We start from the raw sequence: 20,764 nt of genomic DNA on the forward strand, positions 1-20,764 counted from the left end.
AATAAGCATTTGTTTCCATTTTTCTTCATGGTTGACAGCTCATTTCTCTATAGTCCTGAAGACTCCATTGTCTGGATGTACCATAGTTTATCCATTCACCTAGTGAAAGACATCTTAGTTGCTTCCAAGTTTTGGTAACTATGAATAAAGCTGTTATAAATATCCATGTGCAGGGTTTTAGAAGTTAAGTTTTGAACTTGAGTAAATACCAAGGAGTACAAATGGATCACATGATGGTGAATCATATATGTTTAATTTTACAGGAAACTGCCAAACTGTCTTCCAAACTGGTTGTTCCATTTTGCATTCTCACCAGCAGTGAATGAGAGTTCCTGTTGCTCTGCATTCTCACCAGCATTCAACGCTGTATTACAGATTTTGGTATTCCTAATAGGTGCCCTGTGGTATCTCGTTGTTGTTGTTTTTTAAGTAACAATTTTAATTCTAGATTTTGACTTTTTTTTAATCTATTTTTTAAAATTAATTTTAATGGGGTGACATTGATAAATCAGGATACATATGTTCAGAGAAAACATCTCTAGGTTATTTTGACATTGATTATGCTGCATTCCCATCACCCAAAGTCCAATTGTCTTCCGTCACCTTCTAACTGGTTTTCTTTGTGCCCCTCCCCTCCCACAACCCCCTCCCTCCCCTCCCCTATCTCATTGTTTTAATTTTCATTTCCCTGGTGACATACAATGTGAGGCATCATTTCACATGCTTAGTTGTCATCTATGTTATCTTCTTCAGTGAGGTGTCTGTGAAGGTTGGTTCTGTTTTCATAGAAAAAAAACAACACTTTGTTCCAATGTAAATATTTTTCCTTTCTCTCTCTCTTTTTTTTTAGCAAGAGAGAGAGCCTGACCTGTGCTAGTGCAGTGGGTAAAGTGTTGATCTGGAATGCTGAGATCACTGGTTCAAAACTGCAGACTTGCTTAGTCAAGGCACATACGAGAGAGAAGCAACCACTACAAGTTAATGTTCCCTGTTCTCCTCCCACTTTCTCTCTCTCCTCTCTCTTAAAAGTGAAAGACAGGAAGGGAGAGAGATGAGAAGCATCAACTTGTAGTTGCAGCACTTTCAGTTGTTCATCGACTGCTTCTCATACGTGCCTGGACTGGAGGGGGCTCCAGAAGAGCCAGTAACTCCTTGCTCAAGCCAGCAACTTTGGGCTCAAGCCAGCTACCATGGGATCATGTCGATGATCTCATGCTCAAGCTGGTGACCCTGCACTTAAGCCAGATGACCCTATACTCAAGCTGGCGGCCTCTAAGTTTCGAACCTGGGACTTCAGTGTCCCAGGTCAACACTCTATCCACTGAGCCAACACTAGCCAGGCTGTAAATATTTTTCTTAATACTTTTCTGTAGTGCTTAAATTTATTTTACAGTGATAATTTCATATTTATGAGAAAAATAAAGATGAAAAAAACCATTATTTTTGTTTTTTGGGTTTTTTAAATCCAGCCTTGGAAAGAGAAGGGACCTAGAATGAAGTTAGTTGCTAGTGCCTACTACTCCCCACCCCATCTTAGGCCTTTAAATAAATATGGCTTATACTACTCAAGAAGAGCCTGGGTAAAATAACACGACACACCCTCCCTATTTACTTTACTCAGCACCATTTAATGTATTAAAGAACAGCTTCTTTACATTCAAAATAGAAACAGCACAGGCTCTTAATACATTTAATACATTCATAAGGCTTCAAATGAAAAACATATTAATCACACTGCAGATTTTCAATATTCTGTGGACGACACAAAAAACACAGTACTCAAATTGCATGTTTTAACTAGAGGAATGTGAAATCACATTTTGACACAAAGACAGGTTAAAAAGAAAATAAAACCAACATTGAACTAATCCAGCATCAACAGACTTCCTTAAATTCCCACCTTATCACTCTCTGGAACTCACACTGCTACCTTCTGTACCAGCATTTCTTTCATACTGAACAATTCAACACACAAAATTAGATCTGTGAGTACCACAACATGCATTTTAAAAAGCCAAGTATCTTGCTGAATGTGGGAAGAGAGGCACAAGATTGTGTGAAACTTCAAGTATAGTAAGATAACTGTGGGGCGTTTGTTTCATTCCTAGGAACTATGCTCACAGGTTAGCATGAAGAACTAAAGATGCCAAGAAACAGACCAGCATTACTTACTAAAGAAAGACTGTAGTAATGTCTACAAAGAGCTTATAAAGATGCCATGAAAAGACATTTAAGTTATAAAGATAAATGTGAAAGAATACAAAACTGTATGTACAGTATAACCTCAACTGTGTAAAAATAAACCAACTAAAAGTTGTCCTAAAAAGGGTTATAAATCCAAAATGTGGTAATTGTGATTACTGTTTCTACAGTGATCTTTTCCTTCCTTTTACTTTTTTGCCTTTTCGAAAATTTTCTCTACTGAATTTTAATTGTTACAAAAAAGAAGCCCTAGCCTGACCAGGCGGTGGTGCAGTGGATAGAGCATCAGACTGGGATGCGGAAGGACCCAGGTTCGAGACCCCGGGGTTGCCAGCTTGAGAGCAGGCTTGAGCAAAAAGTTCACTAGCATGGACCCAAGGTCACTGGCTCGAGCGGAGGGTTACTCAGTCTGCTGAAGGCCTGCGGTCATGGCACATATGAGAAAGCAATCAATTAACAACTACAGTGTTGCAAAGAAAAACTGATGATTGATGCTTCTCATCTCTCTCCGTTCCTGTCTGTCTGTCCCTATCTATCCCTCTATCTGATTCTCTCTGTTCCTGTAAAAAAAATAAAAAATAAAAACAAACAAAACAAAAAAGAAGCCCTATAAAAGTACTGAATAGATTTAAGTCAGGCCTATAAGATAGTATTTCTACATTTATAGAACTATAACACGTTTCAGGCCACTCTGAATCCACTGTGTGTGAACAATCACTTCCTAGAGCTTAGAGCACTTTGGCCTCTCCTTCAGCCAAGTGCCAAGTGTCACCAGACCTTGCCTGGTGAAAAATGCTGAACCAAACAGAAATGTCATGGATTTACAAAAACAACAGAAATATCCACACTTGCCAAAAACCAACTTACGGTACTGTAATCTCCCCTTAATACTAAAGTTAAACAAGAGGACAGCTATTTTCTCCCAGCTTCTGTGCAGAGGGCAAGTTTCAAAAAAGCTATAATCACAGTAATTATAAAAAGCTAATCCTGGTTTACAAACAGAAGTAAAACAGCACTGTAATAGTGAACAGAAAAAGCGCAAAATTTAGAAAATCATCAAAAGTCCTTTCGATAAAAATCATTTCCATTTAAAAAAAAATAAGTCAATTTCAGAATATTTAAGTTTATGAAGGAAATGTAGTTAACATATTAGCACAAATAGCCCAGGTATAACACAGCTATGTTTTCATTTCATAAGGCTTCACAGATTGCCTTGCACAAGTATTTTATAGTGAGAAATCATGATTGTGCTACTGAGTGCCACATATTGTGTTTTGACTCATAGTTCTTCCAAGTTAATCAGAGGGTGTGAGGACACCCACCAGAGTACTGCACAAAATATGGAACACTTCATGATTTTGCATGTCATCCTTGTGCAGGGGCCATGCTCATCTTCTCTGTATTGTTCCAATTTTAGTATATCAGCTGCCAAAGCAAGCACAAAATTACTCTCTTTAACACATTTATTCACTATACACACTTTTAAGATCCCGTTCCCCCACCCTACACACACACACACACACACACACACACACACACACACAGACATCAAAGGGTAAACCTTCCAAATACTTTCTACCAAAGTATCCACCTGTTTGTTCATTCAACAAATGCTGATGAAGGCTCATGTGAATGGCACGGGGGTCTCAAAGGACAGATTTGTCCCTGCCTAGAGAACATCTGTTTTCTCAAAGCAGTTGGCAGATACATCACCAACCCCTACACAGCAATTAAAAGCAGATGCCACTGCTTTCTTTTTTTTTTTGTATTTTTCTGAAGTTGGAAACGGGGAGGCAGTCAGACAGACTCCCGCATGCGCCCAACAGGGATCTACTCGGCATGCCCACCAGGGGCGATGCTCCACCCATCTGGGGCGCTGCTCTGTTGTATCCAGAGCCATTCTAGCGCCTGAGGCAGAGGCCCTAGAGTCATCCTCAGCGCCCGGGCCAACTTTGCTCCAATGGAGCCTCGGCTGCGGGAGGGGAAGAGAGAGACAGAGGAAGGAGAGGGGGAGGGGTGGAGAAGCAGATGGGCGCTTCTCCTGTGTGCCCTGGCCGGAAATCGAACCCAGGACTCCTGCGCACCAGGCCGACGCTCTACCACTGAGCCAACCGGCCAGGGCCAACATTGCTTTCTTACAATCAAAGAATATGCTGAAATTCTCATTGAATTATTTACACAAGTTAAAAAATGCAACTACTTTCCCTTGAGAAATACTTCCAGAGAGGGTAGGCATTACATTTTGTGATATTTATCCCTAAACATCACAACCTAGTAAAGTCAGTTAACTTTCTTTTAAGCAATGGAGCATTTTTTACTCTAAGAATGAGATAACTTGATACTGAGAATAAGTGACCAGTCCTCTATCTAGATTAAAACTAGTCAGTTCCCTCAAAAGCTGAGACTCAGGAGTGCAAATTTCCATTAAAATCTACGGTCTCCTCTTCCATCTGTTGATTTTCAATATGCTCCTGTGTCAGCCGCTGTAGGTCTTTCCTCACATTCGGGTGGTCTTCCAGATCTTCGTAGAGTGATCTCACAATGTCCAGCCTCCTGTAATTCTCAGGCTTCACTAGGCTTCGGATAACCTGAAGGCATCGCTCTTTTAGAGTATACACTGTAAGGGCAGAAAACCGAATCTTCAGCAGCAAAATCAGGCAGGCCTTGAGACAAGGGATGAGGATGAGCAAGAGCTTTTGCCAATCATGGCAATTACACTTACTACAGATGCACCTCACTCCAGGTTAAAAAAAATTAGTATGTGTGTTGTGGCAGAATGTAATGTGATGGCCCCAAATGAAACCCCATGGTATTCATGACCTTGTGTAATAACTTCCCCTTGAAAGTGGGCTGAACCTGTGATGTGTTTATAACTGAATGTGGGTGAAGTAACACTGCGGCAATTTTGGGTCTAAGCCTTAAAAAAGCCTGGCAACTCTCACTTTTACCATCTCAGAAATCTTGAGCTGAAGGAGAGGCCACACAAAGAGGGACAGGCACTGAAACTACATGGGAGAGAAACCCAGCCCTCGGCCAACCTGCCAGAAGACAGCCTCCCCAAGGACCACCAATGAGCAGAATAACCACCTAGCTGAGCTCAGCCCAGACTGCAGAATTATGAACAAATTAAATGGTTGTTATTAGTTTGAGGGTAGTTGTCACATGGCAATAGATAACAAAACCAGTGTATAATTGGATTTTGGGGGAACTGAAATCTGATTTTACTCACTGGGGAACTTACACTTGAAGGGTAGCCCATAAGGCAAAATTTACATTTAACTTATCAAGGGTCATTTTTGTATACACACTTCCTTAAAATAGGATCTATATACACATATTAGTTTGACTCTTTAGTGAGAGAGAGAGAGAGAGAGACAGGGAGAGAGATGAGAAACATCAACTCGTAGTTGCATCACTTTTGTTGGTCACTGATTGTTTCTCATACGTGACTTGACCAGGGAGCTCCAGCCAAGCCAGTGTCCCCAGCTCAAGCCAGCAACCTTGGGCTTCAATCCAGTGACTTCTGGGCTCAAGCCAGCGACTATGGGGTCATTATCTATGACCCTACACTAAAGCTGGTAACCTCAGGTTTCGAACCTGGGACCTCACTGTCTCTAAGTGATGTTCTATCAACTGTGCTACCACAGGTCAGATTTTTTTTCTTGTTTTAAAAGAATTTTTATGACTTTATCTGAACAAAACTGACAGCAACTTCCAGGAAGCAAAATCTCAATGGACTGAGATTTGTACCCTAATCACTTGTTTGTTTTTTGGTTTTTTTAGAGACAGAGAGTCAGAGAGAAGGATAGATAGGGACAGACAGGGAGAGAGATAAGCGCCAGTTCTTTGTTGCAGCACCTAAGTTGTTCACTGATTGCTTTCTCATATGTGCTCGAACGGGGGCGGGGGGATTATAGCAGAGCTAATGACCCCTTGCTCAAGCCAGCAACCTTGGGCTTCAAGCCAGTGACCTTTAGGCTCAAGCCCACGACCATGTGGTCATGTCTATGATGCCACACTCAAGTCAGCAACCTTACGCTCAAGCTGGATGAGCTCATGCTCAAGCTGGTGACTCTGGGATTTCGAACCTGAGTCCTCTGCATCTCAGTCCAACACTCTATCCACTGCGCCACCACCTGGTCTGGCTAATCATTTGAGTTTTAATTTTTTCTTTTTCTTTTTTATTTCTCTGAAGTTGGAAACGGGGAGGCAGTCAGACAGACTCCCGCATGTGCCCGACTGGGATCCACCCATCATGCCCACCAGGGGGCAATGCTCTGCCCATCTTGGGGCGTCGCTCTGCCGCAATCAGAGCCATTCTAGCGCCTGAGGCAGAGGCCACAGAGCCATCCTCAGCGCCTGGGCAAACGCTGCTCCAATGGAGCCTGGCTGCAGGAGGGGAAGAGAGAGACAGAGAAGAAGGAGAGGGGGAGGGGTGGAGAAGCAGATGGGCGCTTCTCCTGTGTGCCCTGGCCGGGAATCGAACCCGGGACTCCTGCACGCCAGGCCGACGCTCTACCACTGAGCCAACCAGCCAGGGCCTAATCATTTGAGTTTTAAACAGATGGTACACTCTGATGGTAATGTTCAATTCAGTGATTTTTTTTTTTTTTACAGAGACAGAGAGAGGGACAGGTAGGGACAGACAGACAGGAAGGGAAAGAGATGAGAAACATCAATTCTTCGTTGTGGCACCTTAGATGTTCATTGACTGCTTCGTGGCTACAACAAAGCCAGTGACCTTGGGCTCAAGCCAGCGACCTTTGCACTCAAGACAGTGACCATGAGGTCACGTTTATGATCCCACGTTCAAGCCAGCAATCCTACACTCAAGCTGGTAAGCCCGCGCTCAAGCTGGATGAGCCATGCTGGAGCCGGCAATCTCGGGGTTTCGGTATTTATTTATTTACCCCTGATTAGCACTGTGAGCTTGACCAGGTTAAATAATATTAAAAGATACAATACTAAAAAAATAAAAAAAAATAAAAAAATAAAAGATACAATACTAGAAGTCATAGAAATAAGCCATTGTATCTCATTCTCTACATCTGTTCTTCTAAGAATCTAGTGCATAATTCTGCTCTAAGGCCAGGGAAACCAAATGCATTCATAATTCTACAATCAGGTACTTTAATTTAGCCTACCTCTAACAAGCCCAAAGAGCTCCTGAGGCACTGCAACATCTCTGCTCAATACAGGACCTACAAATATATTACTTTCATTTTATTTGTGGTAGAGAATAGGATGTAGAAAGGTTGAATACCTTCCCAAGCTGTAAGGGCTTGGCTCCTGCAAGTGGCTTTTCCTCTACTTACTTTTTACAACAGCCTTATCTTTTTTTTTTTTTTTTTGTATTTTTCTGAAGCTGGAAACGGGGAGGCAGTCAGACAGACTCCCGCATGCGCCCGACCAGGATCCACCCGGCACGCCCACCAGGGGGCGAAGCTCTACCCATCTTGGGGCATCAATCTGCCGCAATCAGAGCCATTCTAGCACCTGAGGCAGAGGCCACAGAGCCATCCTCAGCGCCCGGGCAAACTTTGCTCCAATGGAGCCTTGGCTGCAGGAGGGGAAGAGAGAGACAGAGAGGAAGGAGAGGGGGAGGGGTAGAGAAGCAGATGGGCACTTCTCCTGTGTGCCCTGGCCGGGAATCAAACCCGGGACTCCTGCACACCAGGCCGACGCTCTACCACTGAGCCAACCGGCAGGGCCAACAGCCTTATCTTTTTAAAAAGATAAAACATCAGTACCTGGTAGTGTGATGTTGGCAAAAATAGGCTGTCCATCAACATTGAGAGATGGCACAAATAGCTCAGTTTGGTTAACCAGAAGCCCATCATATGTCCCCGCATCTCGGAAGAGCCAAAGGTGACCTGTTAATACAAACAGAGGCTGTTAAATGGCCACACATCTCTTCTCTTCATCTCCCTGGACTGACATTGAAATATTTACCATTCTGTTTAAATATCATACAAAGGCCTTCCAATAATACTAGCATACTCAATCTTTACAATAGATTCATTTACAAATGAGAAAGCAGGTATAAAAAAAACCAAGTGACTTGCTCAAGGCAATAGGACCAATAAAGAGAAAAGCATGTACTTGAGGCTCCAAATCCTACCCCTATCTTTTACCACGGAGAAAAAGCAAAGTATATGAATTGCAAATCACACCAACAATGAAAACTAAGAGAGGAGGTCACTGACTCCTCAAATACATGCTTCTTAAAAACAAGAAGGGGCAGTCTGATGCTATATCAGCCTAGGAAGCTGAGAACCCAGGTTCCGGGGTTGCCAGCTTGAGTGCGGGGTCACTGGCTTGAGCCCGGGATCACTGGCTTGTGCAAGAGGCCACTCAGCTGGAGTCCCCTGCCCCTGCAGTCAAGGAACAGATGAGGAAGCACTCAATGAACAACTAAGGTGCCACAACTATGAGTTGATGCTTCTCATTTCTCCCCCTTCCTGTCTGTCCCTCTCTCTCTCTCTCCCCTCAAAAGAAAAATAAATGTGGCAAAATATTATGTTGAGAGACAGAAAATGTACGTTCTCTAGGAACAGATAAAACTAATCTATAATGTACAAAATATCAGAAGAGTGGTTGCCTCTGGGAGGGAGAGAACTGAGTGGAAAGGGGCAGGAGGCTACTTTCTAGGGTGACAGAAAAGTTCTAATCTACAACTTGATATAGATGTTGCTCCATTTATCAAAACACCTCAAACCCTAAGATCTGTACATTGTACTCAGTGTAAATTCTTTTTTTTTGGCATAAGGAGACTTTATTGAAAATAAAAAAACACAAAGAAACCAAGTTATTACAAACAGGAATGTAGACTCATAGCAAAACGAAACAAGAGCCTGACCAGGCGGTGGCACAGTGGATAGAGCGTCAGACTGGGATTCAGAGGACCTGGGTTCGAGACCCGAGGTCACCAGCTTGAGTGCAGGCTCATTTGGTTTGAGGAAAAGCCCACCAGCTTGAACCCAAGGTCGCTGGCTCCAGAAAGGGGTTACTCGGTCTGCTGAAGGCCCACGGTCAAGGCACACATGAGAAAGCAATCAATGAACAACTAAGGTGTTGCAACATGCAATGAAAAACTGATGATTGATGCTTCTCATCTCTCTCCGTTCCTGTCTGTCTGTCCCTGTCTATCCCTCTCTCTGAGTCACTCTCTGTCTTTGTAAAAAGTAAATAAATAAATAAAAATTTAAAAAAAAATCCTGTAGCCTGACCTGTGGTGGCGCAGTGGATAAAGTGTCAACCTGGAAATGCTGAGGTCGTCAGTTCGAAACCCTGGGCTTACCTGGTCAAGGCACATATGGGAGTTGATGCTTCCAGCTCCTCCCTACCTTCTCTCTCTCTGTCTCTCCTCTCTCTCTCTCTTTCCCCCTTCTCTCTCTCTCCCTCTCCTCTCTAAAAGAAAATGAATAAATAAATTAAAAATTTAAAAACCTGAACTTTAAAAAAAAAAAAAAAACCAACCAAGAAACAAATACATCATATGCAAAAGAGAGAGAGAGAGAGAAAGAAAAGCAAACCTCCAGGCCTAAAATTCTGTTAAAGGAGTGAGGAGGTATCTCAGAATAAACACAGCATGTGTTTCTGGGACATAAAACTTAAAGATTTGATGGGAAAAATTTAAGAAATGTAAACTGGATGCCTGACCAGGCGGTGGCAAAGTGGATAATGCGTTGACCTGCGACGCTGAGAACCCAGGCTTGAAACCCAGAGGTCACTCACTGGCTTGAGTGTGGGCTCACCAGCTTGAGCATGGGATCACAGACACGACCCCATAGTCATTGGTTTGAGCAGGGGGTCACTGGCTCCGCTGGAGCCCCAGGGTCAAGGCATGTATGAGAAGCAACAGAAGAACTAAGGTGCCGCAACTATGAGTTAATTGATGCTTCTCATTTCTCTTCCTTCCTGTTGGTCTCTGTCTGTCTGTCTGTCTCTCTCCTCTTTCTTGCATAAAAAAATTAAAAAATAAAATAAAGAAATGTAAACTGGTACATAATTTCTTTATTATGGTTAAATATACATAACATAAAATTGACCATTTAAACCATTTTTAAGTGCATAGTTTAGTGACATTAAGTACATTCACATGGCAAATAATATATTTTTTAATTTATATTATATTAACTCAGGAACAAATAAATTTTGAATATATTATTTACAGTTTGAAATATAGGAAAAAAAAAGGCTTTTAGCAATAGGTAACTTTATAAAGGCTCTCTGCATAAATGACTTCATTTAGCTTCTCTTCCATCTTAAACTCTAAGTAACCCCAGGACTTACTTAAGGTCTAAAACTCCCTACCTCTGGCCTTGAAGTTAGTTTTGCCAAATTGCAGATTTGTCAGGGATGGGTGGTAAATCCTAGAATGTTTAGAAATGTTTTTGTTAAGCATGTGAAACATTTATCACTATGTTATCATCTTCAGAGCTTATGATCTTAGTGTATAAAAATATTTCTTTAAATTGATCTTACAGATAAACATTGTAACAAGACAGTAAGATTTAATGAGCTTATTAGTGAGATTAATGAATATGTTTTATTGCTTTTGTACCATGCTTCCTTGAGCTCCCCCTCCTTCCCATACCCCAACACCACTATGTAATTTTGTCTTTAAAAGCTAAGGCCCAAACTGTGTTCTGGGCGGCATGATTTGATTGACTTAGGTCTCCGTGTGGTCACCAGCTTTAAAATAAACACTCCTTAATTTGGCTACTTAATTGTGTGGCAAAAAGTCTGTTTCTCTCTGTTCTGATACAAGTTTTCTAGATAAAGTAGGAGACCACAAAAACATTAATCCCTAGAAGAACCATGTTCTTCTTCACTTAATATTTTGAAAAGTTTGGTGTTAAAGTTGAAGAGGCATTATTGATTATACCACTCTCAAGGAAAAAGATCTACCAGGCTCCTCTCAGGATGGTTTTGAAACTGTTTTTTCCTTTTCCCCTTTTTTTTTTTTTTTTTTTTTTTTTAACAGAGACAGAGAGAGTCAGAGAGGGGGATAGATAGGGACAGAAAGACAGGAACGGAGAGAGATGAGAAGCATCAATCATTAGTTTTTCGTTGTGACACCTTAGTTGTTCATTGATTGCTTTCTCACATGTGCCTTGACCATGGGCCTTCAGCAGATCAAGTAACCCCTTGCTCGAGCCAGCGACCTTGGGTCCAAGCTGGTGAGCTTTGCTCAAACCAGATGAGTCTGCACCCAAGCTGGGGACCTCGGGGGTCTCAAATATGGGTCCTCTGCATCCCAGTCCGATGCTCTATCTACTGCGCCACCGCCTGGTCAGGCTGTTTTTTCCTTTTTAAAAAAACTTTTTATATTTCAGTTTCAGTTGACATTCAATATTACTGTATAACAGCTCTGGCCAGTTGGCTCAGTGACAGAGGTTGGCTCAGTGACAGAGCGCTGGCCAGGCGTGTGGAAGTCCCAGGTTTAACTCCTGGCCAGGGCACACAGGAGAAGCACCCATCTGCTTCTCCACCCTTCCCTCTCTCCTTCCTCTCTGTCTCTCTCTTCCCCTCCCACAGCCAAGGCTCCATGGGAGCAAAGTTGGCTAGGGCACTGAGGATGGCTCTGTGGTCTCTGCCTCAGGTGCTAGAATGGCTCTGGTTGCAAGGGAGCATCGTTCCCTAGTGGGCTTGCTGGGTTGATCCCCATCAGATGTATGCGGGAGTCTGTCTTTCTGCCTCCCTGCTTCTAACTTCTGAAAAATACAAATATACATACATATATATATACATATATATATATTACTATATAACAATTTCAAGTATACAGTATAGTGGTTAGACATTTATGTAATTTACGTGACTTCTCCCTTAAGTCTAGTAGCCATCTGACACCATATATAGTTGTTACATTATTGACTCTATTTCCTATGCTGTATTTTACATCCCCATGACTATTCTGTAACTACCAATTTGTACTTCTTAATCCCTTCACCTTTTTCACCCAGTCCCCCAACATCCCTCCATTCTGGCAACCATAGTTTGTTCTCTGTATCTAGGAGTCTGTCTCCATGGCTCTGAAAACTAAGCCAGATTATGACTACTTTTCTTCCTGAAAGCAACTGGATGATTACTACCTCCTTAGGCAACATAAGGCCACTGGGTTATTACAACAGCAGTCTTCCCCGCAGTTAAACCACTCTGCAAACTGAGTGAGCTTTTCAGAATGTATTGATAAATATAGCAATGTCATGTCACTGCCAGGAAACTTTAAATGGCCCCAATTATCTAGGGGTAAAATCAGCTTTAGGGCTTCCTCTCCCACCATTCTATACCCTCTTCTCCTTTAGACCATATGGTTCCCTCTGCCTAGAACTGCTGTCTTGGGTTGGTTAGTTTCCATTCATTCTGCAGGACTCCCTTTTTAACTGCTCTCCCTAGTTGAAACCACACGTGTGTACACACCACGGGACAGATGTCATCTTCTAGCTCCAGCACCCCAGTGTGCTCCTTTCCTATTGCAGCAATTTTGACACTAGCTTGTTCTCGTGTGTCTATGCATTCATCCGTCTCCCCACAAGAGCTATTTTCTCCATGCAGGCAGGGCCCCTCACGAGCCTGGCCCACTGGAGACATTGGAAAATGTGATTCTCCCAACCATGGACTGAACAACTGGGCATTAGGGGACGGAGCACTTCGTTAAGGGTAACTTAATGTGGAAGAAGGTTGGGGAAAGGCCACCATCAAATGCAAATTAATCAGTCTTATAAAGAAGAATGCTCTGCCACTTATTAGTAGCGTCAACTTGGATCTGTCACCACCTCTTTGGGGACCCACTTCCTCATGCGAAAGGTAATAAAAATGACTACAGCACCTGCCGCCCTGGATGATGGAGGGGATTCTATGAGTTCATGCCACCGTTATTGTTGCTAACAGGCCTAGAGCCACAGGCAACGGACTGGGCACAGCTCAGCACCGGCGGGCAGGCGCTTAAGCAGCGGGACGAAGGGGGCGGCGAAGGGCCACCCTACCTCGGTAGCTGTGGATGCGGCGGCCCGTGCCCGGCGGCAGCGGGGGGTAGGGCTGCGGCTCGCCGTCGAAGTTGAGCCACACGGGAAGCACAACGCGCGGGCTGCGGTTGCAGAAGATGACCTGGGACGGCTCGCGCGAGTTCACTGAGCGCAGCACTGGCCGTGGCCTCGCGGCCTCCATTTTCCTCCGCGGCGTCCGCCTCCTCTCGATCGGATTCTTCCGGGCTGGACTCCCCCCAGTCCGACTCTTCACCGCAGTACTCTTCAGGTCCGTACTCCTCCACGATCGCTTCGACCTCTTCCAGGCTCCCTGCCTTTCCGGGCATTACCTCCCCGAGCCTAGAGAACCCTAGCCTCTGCGTCTCGGATTCGCGTGCCACACCGGGAGGACTTGCTGAGCAGGGAGGGTCATGCGTGCGTGCGCGCGCACTCCCGGGCAGGCGTACGTGCAGTTTCGCGCGCTCTCGTTCGGGGCTGGGGTACACACTCGTAGAAATAGCCGGTTTGAGGCTGAGCGCTTGCGCAATGGATCATCTAGCCACAGGGGCCTAATCCTACCGAGGCGGTGGGTGACCGACCACCTACCCCATTCCCATGTTAACTTTAGGAATAGGGTTTTGCCCTTCTGTTTCCAGTAGCTTCGTTCATTCTCTTAAGACCTTATGGTTTTGCCATATTTTTCCTACCATCTGCGCTATTATTTAATAGTTTTCACATTAATCAAGTTTGTTTTGTCTCCATTTTGGGTGACAAAAATTAAAATTTTATACAGAAGTGGATAATAAGGTTAAATTTTTCCCTCTCATCCCAGTTCCCGTAGTCACCTAAAAAGAATCTGTTTTTTGCGGTTCCTTTCAAAGATATTCTATGCATGTGCAAGCAAACAAGTTTGAGAAGAAATTTTATATCATTACCACCAATAGAAATTCATTTTCCCTTGCCATAGAAGAGTACAGTGGAACTAAGTTCAAAGAAAACAAAACAACAGTTATTAAATTTTATCTATTGTCTGTTAAAAGTTCTGACCCTGCTCATGATTTAAAAGGATTTAGACAAGAGTTAGTTGTTAGATGGTGTTAGTTGTCAAACCAACCTTCTAAACATAGATTACAGGAAACTGAAAAGAGAATAACTTTCCCCACTGCAGTGTGTGCCCTCTGAAATTCACCTACATGGATTATTATTTTTAAAGATTTTATTTATTTCATTTTGGAGAGGAGAGAGAGAGAGAGAGAGAGAGAGAGAGAGAGAGGTGGGAGGAGCAGGAAGCATCAACTTCCATATGTGCCTTGACCAGGAAAGCCCAGGGTTTTGAACTGGTGACCTTAGAGTTCCAAGTCGATGCTTTATTTATCCACTGCACCACCACAGGTCAGGCATTCATTTACATGGATTCCAGGTTTAACTTCAGGTATGTGATGTTGAGCAAAGCTCTTGAAATTCTGAGCTTTTAATTGCTCATCTTTGAAATTGGCATATTTTAATTTTTTTATTGAATTTATTGGGATGGCCTGACCAGGCAGTGGCGCAGTGGATAGAGCGTCGGACTGGGATGCGGAAGGACCCAGGTTCGAGACCCCGGGGTTGCCAGCTTGAGCGCGAGCTCATCTGGCTTGAGCAAAAAAAAAAAAAAAAAAAAAAAAGCTCACTAGCATAGACCCAAAGTCACTGGCTCGAGCGGGGGGGTTGCTCAGTCTGCTGAAGGCCCGCGGTCATGGCACATATGAAAGAGCAATCAATGAACAACTACGGTGTCACAGCGAAGGACTGATGATTGATGCTTCTCATCTCTCTCTCTGTTCCTGTCTGTCTGTCCCTGTCTGTCCCTCTATCTGACTCTCTCTCTGTCCCTGTAAAAAAAATTAAAAATAAATAAATAAATAAATAAATAAATAAATAAATAAAAAGGAATTTATTGGGATGGCATTGGTTAGTAAAATTATATAGGTTTAGGTGTACAATGAAATTGTCATTTTAAAGAAGTACTTATTATCATAACATGGATTAAATGGAAAAGTGTTCAGCCTCTAGCACATACATATACTGCTTACAAAAATTAGGGGATATTTCAAAATGAATATGAAGCAACTAGAAAGCCCGGCTGTCATACGAAATGACCACTGTTCTAGATATTATAAATTGTAATTAAAATGATTTGTGCAAAGGTGTCTGCTAATGCAAACTGAATTACCCAGGGCAGGCGGCGAGGACGTCCCTTTGCTTAGTGCCCCACGGGGTTTCCCCCTTTTACTTGCTTAATTGCTTAAAGTAGAGTGCAATGAAGGAAACCAGTGGCGGTACATTTCTTAAGAGCCACCGCTAGCTCAATAAATAAAGGTGATTTAAATAATAAAATGTTAATTCACATGTCAAAGATCTCTTTGTACACAACATTTCTTGTGTAGATCTTTCCATCATTTTTTACAATGTTTCCGTACTTGCAACATTGAGAAAATCCTTTCTTGCCATGGTCAAATCGATTAGTTTCTAACTTGAAGTTTAAGGACTCACAGTGTTCACATTTAATATTCATGTCACCAGAGGAATGCTCAAAAATTAGTTTCTCCGTTTGAAACTGTTTTAATCTTTTTTGCGTTTCGGTCAGCATTACTCTGTCGTTTTTTTGCATTTCTCTCCTGCCTTTGTTCAAGGGACTCATTTTGTCGAGGCAGGCTTTTTTGTCTTGCATCTGAGGCAAGCCTTGTTTCTCTATGCTCATCAGTCTCATTTTGCCCAGAAAGACGCATTTGCTCTGCGACTGAAGCAAGCCTTGTCTTTCTCTGCTCAGTGGTTTCTTTTTGTCGAGAAAGCCGTTTTTGTGCAGCTTTAGCTCCTTTTCTCTCCTCTTCAGTGCTGTATTTTCTAGGAGGCATTCTTAAAAGAAATTATGTTAAGACGTAGTTTTTATGTAAAACAGATGATTGCCAATGCAAACAAATGTTCACCTTCCCTCTGACACACTCAATTTGCGTTCAGCCTTAAATTGTTTCAAAAGCAGATGATTGCCAATGCAAACAAATGTTCACCTTCCCCCTGACCTGCTCAATTTGCGTTCAGCCGTGGCAACTTCACCCCATTGGCTAGTACAGTTACGCAAGCAACCAATAAGCTATCGGCGACAAACAGACACTTAAGCCACATATAATAAAGATTAAAAAGTAGAAGCATTTGATTTTTTTTATTAAACAAGAACATCAAAAAAGCAAACGACAAGTCAAAGAAAGTTGTTCAATTATGTAAATGAGATGTTAAACCAACTTTTATTTCATTGGTGAAAATGCACTATACAAAAGGCTGGAAGTACTGGAGTATCTGCAGGTTCCCTGATCCCCTAATTTTTGTGAGCAGTGTAGTAAGCACTTAGCAAATAGTAGCAGTTATTATGACAATGAGTTAAATACACTGTCTCTTCCCTCAAGAATGTTCTTGGGCTACTAGGCAAGCATACAGGACATTTTGTTATAGTAGTGTGAAATTGAGTGTAAAAGAATAGTTGATCAGGTGGTGGCAGAGTGGATAGAGCATCAGCCTGGGATGCTGAGGACCCAGGTTCGAAACCCAAGGTTGCTGGCTTGAGGGCAGGTTCATCACCTTGAGTGTGGGGTCACTGGCTTAAGTATGAGATCATAGATATGACCCCATGGTTGCTGGTTTGAACCCATATGTCACTGGCTTGAACCCCAAGGTTGCTGGCTTGAGCAAGGCTGTGGCTCAACTCGAGCCCCCCTCCCCCACCCCCGTTAAGGCACATATGAGAAAGCAATCAAATGAACAACTAAGGTGCCCCAACTATGAGTTGATGCTTCTCGTCTCTCTCCCTTCCTGTCTCTCTCTTTAAAATAAATTTTAAAAAAGAGAGAATAGCTGGAAAGAACTGGCTATACCTGAAAGGAATCAAGCAAGTCTTCCCAGAAGGGTTATATCTGAGATGAACATTGAATATAGAGTAAGAGTTTTCCATTCCTATCTCTCATCAGTCGCCTAGATGTCAGATCAGGGCTCACACTCCTTAGGAGAGTGGGCAGAACCCACAGTTCTGATTCTGCAGTCCAGTTTGCTTCCTATTGATTTTATATCCACTGCCTCTAAGTCCAGAACTCCTATAGGCCTACCACTTACTGGAAACTCACCTGGTGGCCCACAGCAAAAAGATACAAATGTTTATGCCCACAGACTAGCACTACAGCCCTCACATTTAAAACAGGGGGAAGGGAGAAGGGAGCAGGGAGCAAATAAGCTTTCTTGTTTGTTTTTGGCTACGCTTCTGGTTCTCAAACAAATCTGCAAAATGAAGAGGATTAGATTTATGATATCCACCTATATGAACAAAATTTCAGCTTCTTCAATTGCCTCACAAGAAAGACTGATGCAAACTCTTCTCTACAAACCACGCTGGAAAATGGCAACCCCATTAAATGAGGGCAAGCTTATTGAGGATATGGCAGTGAAATTAAAGGGGGAAAGAGCCTGACCAGGTGGTGGCGCAGTGGATAGAGCGTCAGACTGGGATGTGGAGGACCCACGTTTGAGACCCCGAAGTCACCAGCTTGAGCGTGAGCTCATCTGGTTTGAGCAAGGCTCACCAGCTTGAACCCAAGGTCGCTGGCTCAAGCAAGAGGTCACTCCATCTGCTGTAGCTGGTCAAGGCACATATGAGAAATCAATGAACAACTAAGGAGCCACAATGAAGAATTGATGTTTCTCATCTCTCTCCCTTCCTGTCTGTCCCTATCTGTCCCTCTCTCTGACTCTCTCTGCCTCTGCCACAAAAAAAGGGAGGGGTAAGACCCATCAAATTAAATGTGTAGTGTGATGACATTTATCTAAAATATATACACCCTACCCCATCCTACCACCACTCTCTTGAATTTAGTTTTATCTTTATAATGAAACAAAATTCTTTGTTCCCAAATTATGAGATATAATTAACCTGTCAATTTTTAAAATTTTTTTAAAATTTATTTATTCATTTTAAAGAGGAGAGAGAGAGAGAGAGAAAGGGAGAGAGAAAAGGGAAGGAGGAGCAGGAAGCATCAACTCCCATATGTGCCTTGACTAGGCATGCCCAGGGATTCTAACAGGCGACCTCAGCGTTCCAGGTCTATGCTTTATCCACTGTGTCACCACAGGTCAGGCAACCTATGACAATTCTTGAAAGCCAGAGGCAGATTAAGGTCGGCTAAGGACCCGGGTACAGAAGAAAATATTGGGCCCCTTAAAAAAAAAGAGGGGGAAGGGAGGGGCACAAAGAAAACCAGATAGAAGGTGACGGAAGACAATTTCACTTTGGGTGATGGGTATGCAACATAATCAAATGTCAGAATAACCTGGAGATGTTTTCTCTGAACATATGTATCCTGATTTATCAATGTCACCCCATTAAAATTAATTTAAAAAAGAATCTTTTGATAACTTTACTTCAGTAGAATTTTTTGTACTTTATATGTTTTCTTTTATGCTTTAAAACCATTTTTCTGCAAAGTGTTCTATAGACATGTCAGACTGCTCAAGGGGTTCACGGCACAAGAGAAGTTAAAGAATACCAATGGTTAGCGTTTGGCTCTTGATTCACATAGACAGGAATTTGACTCCAGGTTTTATCACTTAACAGTTGTGAGACTTTGAGAAACTTCTCTATGCCTCAGTTTCCTCAAGGGAGGTGAAATGGTGGTGACTGCAGTGATTGCCTCATGGAACAAAGGGAGATCCTGCATGAAGTATGAAAAATACTCAATAAACATGTTATTCCTCTTCCAAAAAAAGAGACAGGAAAAATAAAAATACTGTACATGTTAATCATATTTTTAAATAAATAAAAAATATTATGTACTATTAATGTTAAAATTGCACATATGAAACCAAACTTGGTGTTTTTAGAAAAAAGTGTAAAGTTGGAATTTTGCGGGGCCTTCAAAAATCAGGGCCCAGGATGCGCCAACTGTGCCCGCCATTAAATCCGCCTCTGTGAAAGCCATAGATTACTGGTGAGCAGGGGAAAATAATCAGACCTACTATGTGCAGAATACTATAGTGAAATATGGGAAATGAGACATTTATTTCTGGGATATTAAAACTGCACAGTATGTCCTGGCCAGATAGCTCCATGGACTAGAGCAGTGTACAGATATGCCAAGGTTGCAGGTTAGATCCCCAGTCAGGGCACATACAGGAACAGATTGATGTTTCTGTCTCTCTCCCTCCTCTAAAATGAATCAATAATTTTTTAAAACCCTGCAAATATAACCACTAATTTATTCATTCATTATTATAATTTCTTTTTTTTTTTTTTTTTTGCATTTTTCTGAAGCTGGGAACAGGGAGAGAGAGTCAGACAGACTCCCGCATGCGCCCGACCGGGGTCCACCCAGCACGCCCACCAGGGGGCGACGCTCTGCCCACCAGGGGGCGATGCTCTGCCCCTCCGGGGCGTCGCTCTGTCGCGACCAGAGCCACTCTAGCACCTGGGGCAGAGGCCAAGGAGCCATCCCCAGCGCCCGGGCCATCCTTGCTCCAATGGAGCCTCGCTGCAGGAGGGGAAGAGAGAGACAGAGAGGAAGGAGAGGGGGAGGGGTGGAGAAGCAGATGGGCGCTTCTCCTGTGTGCCCTGGCTGGGAATCGAACCCGGGACCCCTGAATGCCAGGCCGACGCTCTACCACTGAGCCAACCGGCCAGGGCCTCATTCATTATTTTTTATAATATTTTATTTATTGATTTTTAGAGAGGATTGAGAGAAAGTGGGGGGAGGAGCGGGAAGCATCAGCTTATAGTTGTGTCTCATTTTGTACGTGCCTTGACCCGGCAAGCCCAGGGTTTCGAACTGCCAACCTTAGCCCTTCAAGTCAATGCTTTATCCACTGCGGTACCAACAAGTCACATACAGTTTAAAAATATTTATTGAGGACCTACTGTGTGAAGATACTGTGCTAAGTATTGTATTAAGAATGCTGAGGAAAAAAAGTGCTGCAGAGAACCTTAACAGCACTTCAATAATCAATCTCAGAAATAAAAACAAACTTGCAGTTATGACTAGTGCAACAAAGGAGATACATGTGGTGCTATAGAAGGATGGATTTTTTTAAAATTGATTTGAGCAAGCCTGACCAGGTGGTGGTGCAGTTGATAGAGCATTGGACTGGGATGTGGAAGGTCCCAGGTTTGAGACCCCGAGGTCGCCAGCTTGAGCGCGGGTTCATCTGGTTTGAGCAAAAGCTCACCAGCTTGGACCCAAGGTCGCTGGCTCGAGCAAGGGGTTACTCGGTCTGCTGAAGGTCTGCGGTCAAGGCACATATGAGAAAGCAATCAATGAACAACTAAGGTGCTACAACATAAAATTGATGCTTCTCATCTCTCTCCTTCCTGTCTGTTCCTATCTGTCCCTCCGTGTCTCTCTCTGTCTGTCACACACACAAAAAAATTGTTTAAAAAAATTAAAATAAAAAAGTTATGCTTGGCTTGTCATGCAGTGAATAGAGTGCCAACCTGGAATGCTGAAGTCGCTAGATCAAAACCCTGGGCTTGCCTGGTCAAGGCACATATGAGAACCAATGAACAGCTAGAGTGAAGCAAC

General features: G+C 43.0%; 1 protein-coding gene, 1 non-coding gene and 1 pseudogene across 2 annotated transcripts; 1 reads left to right on the forward strand and 2 right to left on the reverse strand.

Moving 5' to 3' along the window:
- The window catches only part of LOC136382484 (metallothionein-1A-like), a 269,363-nt pseudogene that overhangs the window by 169,901 nt on the left and 78,698 nt on the right, over nucleotides 1-20,764 (forward strand).
- Nucleotides 1,608-13,586, reverse strand: VHL (von Hippel-Lindau tumor suppressor). The gene is given in 4 exon segments (XM_066351528.1): nucleotides 1,608-4,819; nucleotides 7,953-8,075; nucleotides 13,197-13,377; nucleotides 13,379-13,586. Coding segments are annotated over 4 exon segments (660 nt in total). The 5' UTR covers nucleotides 13,523-13,586; the 3' UTR covers nucleotides 1,608-4,607.
- LOC136382653 (U6 spliceosomal RNA) lies at nucleotides 3,537-3,639 on the reverse strand. Its single transcript, XR_010747279.1, has one exon. It is a non-coding gene; the product is annotated as a U6 spliceosomal RNA (small nuclear RNA).

The sequence above is a fragment of the Saccopteryx leptura genome, chromosome 10 (genome assembly GCF_036850995.1).
Source record: "Saccopteryx leptura isolate mSacLep1 chromosome 10, mSacLep1_pri_phased_curated, whole genome shotgun sequence".
Classification (NCBI taxonomy): Eukaryota; Metazoa; Chordata; class Mammalia; order Chiroptera; family Emballonuridae; genus Saccopteryx; species Saccopteryx leptura.